At 41.0% G+C, this 9,270-nt stretch overlaps 1 protein-coding gene across 1 annotated transcript in view; it reads right to left on the bottom strand.

The window, feature by feature from the left end:
- Positions 1-9,270, bottom strand: part of LOC109487658 (collagen alpha-2(I) chain-like) — an 11,420-nt gene that overhangs the window by 801 nt on the left and 1,349 nt on the right. The window contains exons 3-10 of the mRNA XM_019791662.1: positions 8,408-8,530; positions 8,243-8,296; positions 7,312-7,935; positions 6,037-6,171; positions 2,964-3,059; positions 611-733; positions 447-500; positions 116-137 (exon numbers count right to left, since the gene is read on the bottom strand). Of these exons, the coding sequence (XP_019647221.1) occupies positions 116-137; positions 447-500; positions 611-733; positions 2,964-3,059; positions 6,037-6,171; positions 7,312-7,935; positions 8,243-8,296; positions 8,408-8,530 (1,231 nt within the window). The remainder of the gene's footprint in view (positions 1-115; positions 138-446; positions 501-610; positions 734-2,963; positions 3,060-6,036; positions 6,172-7,311; positions 7,936-8,242; positions 8,297-8,407; positions 8,531-9,270) is intronic.

Consider the following 9,270-nt stretch of genomic DNA (forward strand, 5'->3'; position numbering starts at 1 on the left):
TACAGCTCCTCTCTTTCCCGTAGGGCAAGCTGGTCCCACGGCTCCCTTTTCTCCTGAAGGGCCAGGTGGCCCAATGGGTCCAGGAGGCCCAATGGGCCCAGGAGGCCCAGCTGACGTGGTTATCCTCTCGTTGTCTCCTGAAAAGATACGGTCAATTTACGGTGAATATTCTAATGTTCACATCTCCTCAGACATACTTTTGGTACAGAAGATGAAAACATGGATTCATGACATTTTCGTATCAATTTTCAACAATAACTCTTAGCAGTTTCAAAAGAAGTGGCTAGGAGGGCTCAACTTAAACCACTTCTCCTTGACACCAAAAGCTATCTGCCACTGAAAAATCAAGCATACGCCCAAAAGAAGATATAAACCCGCACCCGTATACCAAATATTATCACAATTCACATAATATACAGTCATTATCATCTTATAAAGCTACTTACGCTCTAGCTCCTGAACGCGCGCCTGAAGCATCCCCATCTCCTCGGTGTATTTACCTGTATGAAGACAAAGTTGCTAAGTTTTCCAGAAAACAGCTAATTGTTACTCACCATTGCTTCATAAACATTAAAAACATTGAACTGTATGACAAACCGGTGCCACTCACCTGCAAAGTACAGCAGTAGCACTGCCATTACCACAACGAGCACGGGGTTGGAAACTTGCCATAGCTTACGACATCGGTTGAACCACTTTTTCTTCTTGCTGTCGTCTGGCGGATCGCACACTCCTGTTGGACCAGAAATAAATTAAAATGTTCATCTCAGATACATTTACGAGGTACAATCTCGGATACATTTACGAGGGACAAAGTCTCTCAGAATTATCTGAAGCCTGAATTCACTTTCATGTAGTCATGAATTACATACTATTTCCTTATTTGCATAATCAGATGCCAATCATCCCCTACATGGCAAAATCCCTAGTTAGTCGGCCATCCAAAAGTGGCGGACTATGTAGGAAGCCCCCGGAGCTTGGGTTTCACAGGCTATATATACTACATGTAAGCCCTCCTTCTTTTCAGCTGATTAAACACTAATCATATATGATATTGCAGATAGTAAGTAAATGATGAAGAAAGAAAACAGGAATATCAATATTAAATAGCTCAATAGTTTATACAATAATAGCGATAATAATCAAAAGACTAATTAAATGCCAGATCCCAGATAATATTATTGACTAATAGCACAGTACGTTGATACAGCAAATAGCAAACAACATACTAACTAGAAAGGCCGACATTTGCTTGGGAGCAAATACAGCATATTTCAGTCCATCTCCCTCCCGTGCAAAAGTGGACTATTCCAAACTTACCCCAGTGCAAAACTGGCAAAGGTTCTCAAATAAATGAATTAGATAGTAGCTATATGAGAACAAAGATGCAACAACAAGTACTTTGAATCTCGAAAGCTTTACTAATCTTATTACAGGTATGCAAAAACTAACAATGATGAGATTTGATACATTTTGAAGGTCTTAGGCACATAAAATTGAATTTGTGGGTCATTACGCACCACTTAGGTGCAATGTGACCTCAGGTAACCCGCAATGGATGGAACCGGCCATTCTTTAGATAGAACATGGAACGGGTACAGCACTTTTGGCCCTTTTTTTGCTGAAAATAGCCATTAAAGTCCCCCAAACGAGTCATTTGGAAGTGGTGTATGCCAAATACATGGCTGCTATTCTGTAGACACACGTTCAAGGTACCCTTATACCGAATGTCATATCATTTGGTTATAATACCAGGGCTCAGGATCCAAAAATCAATTTTTTGTCGAAAAATGCCCCAAAAAACCTTCATAAAAATTTTTCAAAGGCATGTTTCAAAAAAATGAAAAAAAAACGTCTGGGGGTATTTGCCCACTCTACCTCCATGCCAAATTTCAGGTCATTTGGCTGAATGATGGCGGAGTTGAATCCCTTTGACTGTTTGGCAGGAGGAGGAGGAGGAGAAGGAGGAGAAACATGAGAGAACACAATATATTTCATCCATACCATGGTATGGACTGAAATACAAATAGCTAAATGACCATCATCAATATCAACATTACAATTGATTCATCTAACTTTAAAACTAGTAAACAATATTTCTATTTGTCATTATATATTTCACAACCGACGCCTCTACTATCAGCCTTTTAGAAACAAAGCCTTTCTACTAGAAGAAAGAAATTTTTTGAAATGTTTTGAATATCTCATGTGTGCTTTGATTCGTGCCACTCTGAGCATATCATGCAGTTTAATGATCTAGCTATGGCGTCAATTGAATATTGCTTTAGAAAGCAGATCTGTTTACTCTCCAAGCAGAGGTTCCGGTTGGGGTTATTTTTAGCGTGTTTTTAGGCTTTTTATCGGGGTTTCTCTTTTGCACTGAATTTTTTTCCCACCAAACCCAAATTTGCAAAAGTGCAAAAGAGAAACCCCGATAAAAAAGCCTAAAAACACGCTAAGAATATCCCCAAACCTAAACCTCTGCTTGGAGAGTAGATCTGTTCGTATATAGCAGTCGATTTTATACCAAATCATGGCGAGAAGCTTAAGGCCACACAAATATTACCTCTACAGTGCCTTACCTGGTCCCCAGATGAAAGGGCCACACAAATATTACCCGAACGGTGCCTTACCTGGTCCTGAGATGAAAGGGCCACGCCAATTTCACCTGTACGGTGCCTTACCTGGTCCACAAATGAAAGGACCATGGAAATATTACATGTACAGTGTAACGGCGAGCTCACATTCGTCGTAAGTCGTCGTACGATTTAAGTTGATGTTGTATAGGACTTCCAAGCAGGCTGACAGAACCAACGGCCGAAAAAATAGTATTTTTCATGACAACTGAATTTTGCATGTACGACGCATACGCGAATACTTCAGGAATGCTTTCAGTTTACTACCAACATGATCACACGACAGTCGCACGACGAATGTGACCGGGCCTTACGACAGCAGTTTACCTGCTCTGGAGACGTACAGACTGTTGGGTATATTCGCAGCGGCGTCCGCAGTTGACCTCCAGTCATGAGTCTGTGGCTGCTCCGTTGGCGTGGTGTCTGGGGGGAAATTACAAAATTTCAGATGGCGCCGACAGTGGCAAAATACAACATTTTTGAATTGCAATCTTCAAGAATGAGAGCATTTATTTTTCAATTGACATACACAAAAAAAAATAACGCAGATACAATCCAATCATTACAAATTACACTGATTAAAAAAAAGTATCCAGAGTAAGTAAAAATTTCCTTGTGTAAAAAATGCAGCTTAGCTTGTCTGCTGACATGCTGAACAACGTTGGGAGAAAAATGTTTACAAAAATAATTTACCTGTGTCACACGTTTTGGGATGCTGCTGTCTTCTCGGCATGATGACACTTTCCCGCTGGTTTCTGGACAGCGAAAAAAACACGTCCTACTCCAGGCGAGGCCTAAAACTCAATGCAAAATTGCCTTAGCTAAAGTAAGAAATATCGAGACAATCATATGAACACGTCAAAGGTTTCTTTGTTGTTTGTTTACTTTTACATATTGAAAGATGGAAAAGAATTTTCAAAGGGGTTATTTCAATTCTGAAGGCCACCATCTTTATTGCATCCATTTATACAGGCACAGGCACCAATACAAATGCATCTATTTTTTTTTTTGGTTTTATGATTTTGATATTTAGAATTTGTCCCGCGCTCAAAATACTTTTATTTACAATACTTCGAGTAAAAACAGCTGTTTTTACTCGAAGTAAGGTAAATATAAGTATTTCAATGGCTGAGTCTGAATACTATAGTCTAAGCATCTAGTGTCAAGCTACCCTGAATTTTAGGTCATTTGGTTTTCGTATTAGTGCACAGGAGCCAAAATGCACATTTTCTTAGTCACTGGCAAAAGGTGGTGGATGCTACCTTTCCAAAATTATATCCAGTTGCTTGAGAAACTGTCTTTTGGCAAATCTATTAAAGGCTTAACTGAGGTCCTTGGGTTTATTGAAAAGACTGATTAAAGTGCATAAAGGCAAAATGCTTTTTATTCATGAGTGCTCAAAATCCTCATCGATCTGTACATCTCTCCTGTAACTTTACATTTCGTAAGTTACATACATTAATTCTTCAATGCAGGTAGGTACAGCTAAATATCATAGAAAATCCACCACCAGACAAACTTGATAATTTCTAAATACTGCCTTAAAAGTTAAAACTTTCATAACTCTCATTTTCTGTTTTCGTGACTCAGTAAACATTTTTAAATCGTTACACATCTTTTGCACACCTTTCCTTATCTCCTTCCATTGTGAATATTAATTCATACTGAAAGTTCTCAATACCATATAAACATTCAACTTTAACAAATCAACCAAAGGTAAACCTTGTCATTCATTACTACATGTTGCACTCATGTACAGTATTGGTTTGATTTTGTAAGAGTCTTGTGTATACAATTCAATAATTCAAAATACCGGCTATACAGAAACAGATACTACTTCAATGCAGGTACATACTACACTACTGAATATCATAGAAAATCCACCACCAGACAAAATTTATGATTTTTAAATACTGCCTAAGTTAAAACTTTCATAACTGTCATTGTCTGCTCTCCTGAGTCAGTAAACATTTTAAAATCGTTACACATCTTTTACACATCTTTTTTTATCTCCTTCCATTGTGTTAGTAATTCATACTGAAGCAAGTTCTGAATACCATATAAAGATTCTAAACGTTTGACTTTAACAAATCAGCCAAAGGCAAACATTGTCATCCGTTACTACATGTTGCACATATGTACATTATTGGCTTGATTATGTAAGGGTCTTTTGTATACAATTCAAGGATTCAAAATACCGGCTATACAGATACAAAATGATACGTACAATCTTGTCAAATGGCAGTGTCACTGGTACGGATGCAAATTACTGGATGTGTCACACGCGTAATACATCACTTGTCCATGAGTAAGCCGCACTCAAAAGTCAGGCCTCTTACTTGTAAACAATTTTGGTTTAGATCATGCATTATTCTATCATGAAAGTTCATCTGTGTTGGTAGGTACATCATTTTTAAAGATAAAACTTAAATCTAACACAATAACAGTTCTCTCACCTAGAGCTTTCGACCAGTCACTCTGGTTTTCCTCAGTACACTGACCCAGTGACGCTTGTCACGTGGCTTCTTTGAAGTGTGACGTCATCACTGGATTAATAACATGCATTATACTTGTCCAGGCGTACTTATGGCTCAAACCCCCTTGACTTTGGCATACTAGCCACAATGCAATTCCCGATTAAACCACCATGAACCAGCTTCTATAGCCCTTTGGCTAAAACAAACAGTGCAGTAGGGGGATACATAAGTCCACTTCTGAGTGTTCCATTACCATACCCTTTCCCACAAGTGCTGACAACTAAGAAGAAAAATCAATAAACAACATTTTAATGCACGCTACGACTCAACTGCATGCACCTAGTTGTAAGTGCAGTGATAGTGTGGTCATCTCAATAATGATGTTTCTTAATCAGATTCTTGGGCGTCATATTCTTAGGTTTCTGCAGCCCAACATTTCAACATTTCACCTGCAAGTTGTGAAGCGTCGAAAAGCCGTTGTTCAGGTAAAGTTGCGAGGGATTGACCTGTCGCCTATATGCAAGGCCTGAAATGAAAAGGAATGAAGGAATGGACAATCATCCCGAAGATAGGGACGGACGGTGACGACAGCCGGTGATTTTACAGTGCCTAATCATCTTATTGATTTGAAGAAATCACATGCATATGTTTCCGTAATTGCTTACTTGCGGCGACTTGGCAGATAAAGTTCGCTGTCGGGTACTTTGGTAATATGCGCCATTTGCCTCCCAAATAGAAAGCCCAGCGTGTAACACCGGTACGGTATCTTGGTTGTGCACGAAACAAAAAGTTGTTGTGCTTCATCCTACGAAGAGGGGAACCATCGACCCACTTCCAAGGCACTCCTTCGCTCAATAGTCCAAACCAGAAAGGTGAACCAGTCGACACGCGATTGTGAAGGGAGATCAGGAAGTCGTCAATACCACGGTCTTTGGGCATGGCGAGGGTGCCGCCATTTTGACGACAGGTCGCGCCTGCATCGCTGAATGTCTTCCGGGTGTTGAAAGCCTTGTAGCAGGTTCCACGGTACACCTTGTAACCGTCTTCGGGGCAAGGAGCTGAAAATTACAATTAACAAGAGTTCCACGTTCTCATACCTTCGCCAAATCGTGTTAACCGTTCAAGCTGACTAATTACACATTTTTTCTCAGTGATTATGTAAATAAAAGCCTCATTTGCATGAATCAGTCAATTATATTCTGTACCCAATGACTGTCTTAATAATGCTATTGTAGCATTTCCTCATCATGCAAATGAGGTCCTGATTTAAATGAATTATGTTTAGTGATGTTTACCTTCACTGAACTTCCAAATATGGCAAGTACTAAATTCCCAGTAGCTACCAATGTAAATTAGATAGCCATTAGCTACCACTTTAAAGTTATAGCAATTGGCTATTAATAATGCAAATTAGGTTAATATACATAATCAATATTTGCCGATATAGCCCTGCCGTTTCCAGTTACATAGGTCACAAGTTTTTCTTAGTCCTAGTATAGAACTCGGCAGATATAATTTCCTCATTAATTATAAAAATTAAATCCTGATTCGCATAATTGTAATTCAATTGTGTCAAACATTTATAAAGCTATCTACATAAAAAAGATCACGACGATCATTTACCCAGTTCTTGGGTTATCCCCTCTCGCACATTCTTTAAAACAAATCGTCATGCAGTTTCAGAACAAGCTGCTAGGGGAGGCCAAACTCACACAACTTCTTTCCGAGAACAAGGGCTACCTACCATTTGAAATTCATGACCATAGCATGGTCAGATCTCGAGATATCAAAACCAAAAGTTCCACTGCAGTACCAAAACGAGCCGCTAGGGGTTCCAATCATTTCGAGGTCTCATCAAGGCCTACCCACCTACTACGTTTCATGACAATCCATCCAACAAACCTTTTTGAGTTATCGTGCTAAAAAAAAGTACACACGTACGCGCGCTACGGAAATGATAACCTTCTTGGCAAAGGAAACAAATGTTCTGCGGTGGCATTACTGACAGAATGGAATGGAAGTCTAACCCCAGCATAAACAATGTGCTTCATTGCAATACTGGCATTCTCCATGTAATTAAGTAGCAGACAAGGGTGTACATGCATTTGGTTCGTGATGACCTTGACCTACGACTCATGTGGCTAAACTACAACCTACTTTCGGTACATGGCATGCTGTAAATTGAATAACTGTCTCACATCCACGTTCAGGGCGACGTGGCATCCCTGGTGACATCCCTGGTGGGCCGAATGCTCCTGGCGACCCACCCACCCTCACAGCAACTGGCCTTATGGGCCCCTTTTCTCCCGTAGGACCAGCTGGCCCCATGGCTCCTTTCTCTCCCGTAGGACCAGCTGGCCCCACGGCTCCCTTTCGTCCTCTAGGGCCGACTGGCCCCATGGCTCCCTTTCTTCCCGTAGGACCAGCTGGTCCCATGGCTCCCTTTCTTCCTGTAGGGCCAGCTGGCCCCACGGCTCCCCTCTTTCCCGTAGGGCCAGCTGGTCCCACGGCTCCCCTCCTTCCCTTAGGGCCAGCTGGTCCCACGGCTCCTCTCTTTCCCGTAGGGCCAGTTGGTCCCACGGCTCCTTTATTTCCCGTAGGGCCAGCTGGTCCCACGGCTCCCTTCTCTCCCATAGGGCCAGCTGGTCCCACGCGTACGGCTCCTCTCTTTCCCTTAGGGCCAGCTGGTCCCACGGCTCCTTTATTTCCCGTAGGGCCAGCTGCTCCCACGGCTCCCTTTTCTCCTGAGGGTCCAGGTGGCCCAATTGGTCCAGGAGGCCCAGGTGACCAGGCAGCTGACGTGGTTATTCTCTTGTTGTCTTCTGAAAAGATACGGTCAATTTACGGTGAATATTCTAATGTTCAAATCTCCTCAGACATACCTTTGGTCCCAATGATGAAGAAAAATTGATCTGTGAAAATTTCAATTTTCAACAATAACCATTTGCAGTTTCAAAAGAAGTGGCTAGGAGGGCCCAACTTAATCCACTTCTCCTTGACACCAAAAAACTATCTGCCACTCAAAAATCAAGCAGGCACCCTACAGAAGATATAAACCCGCACCCGTGTACAAAATATTATCACAATTCACATAATATACAGTCATCATCATCTTATAAAGCTACTTACGCTCTAGCTCCTGAACGCGCGCCTGAAGCTTCCCCATCTCCTCGGTGTATTTACCTGTATGAAAACAAAGTTGCTAAGTTTTCCAGAAAACAGCTAATTGTTACTCACAATTGCTTCATGAACCATCAAAAACATTGAACTGTATGACAAACTAGCGCCACTCACCTGCAAAGTACAGCAGTAGCACTGCCATAACCACAACGAGCACGGGGTTGGAAACTTGCCATAGCTTACGACATCGGTTGAACCACTTTTTCTTCTTGCTGTCGTCTGGAGGATCGTACACTCCTGTTGGACCAGAAATAAATTAAAATGTTCATCTCAGACTCATTTACGAGGTACAATCTATGTCTTTAAAATGGCGGCAAAGACCAGCGCAGCAGAGCAGGTTGTCAAGAATTTGCTCTTCTAGCGTCCTTCACTTCAGGAAGAACCTAACCTAGTCTAACAGGTGACAAACTCTCTCAGAATTATCTGAAGCCTGAATTCACTTTCATGTAGTCATGAATTATATACTATTTCCTTATTTGCATAATCAGATGCAAATCATTCCATACATGGCAAAATCACCAGCTTCTTGTTGAGTTAGCCTCTTGAAGAGTTACAACAACAAAAAAGAAATATTAACACTTTTGTGACTTTCTGTTTTATTATGTTTACCGACCTGATTTGTTGACGTCTCTCACCATGGTAACTGGTGTCGGGTTACATAATGTTGCAATTTTATAGTTGGAGGGATGTATACTCCTGTCTGACCATATATATATATATATGAATTTATTTGAGTAAGTGCAAGAGCTCAATTATCTCATACCTTCGTATTGTATTAGTTCGGGTTCTCAGTTTTGTGCCACTGTATATAGTTTGACTTTTATTTTGCTGGTATATTAACCAAAGCATGTGAGTGGCACCATACAGTGCGAGCCTCTGGTCGCCTGAACTACCTAGGCAGTAGAGTAGCCAGTGCCAACAAAATTGAATCTTCATGGTGCCATCTAATAACCTTACAAACACCCCCCCCCCCAACC

The sequence above is a fragment of the Branchiostoma belcheri genome, unplaced genomic scaffold, assembly GCF_001625305.1.
Source record: "Branchiostoma belcheri isolate BF01 breed outbred unplaced genomic scaffold, Haploidv18h27 scaffold9, whole genome shotgun sequence".
NCBI classification, from domain to species: domain Eukaryota; kingdom Metazoa; phylum Chordata; class Leptocardii; order Amphioxiformes; family Branchiostomatidae; genus Branchiostoma; species Branchiostoma belcheri.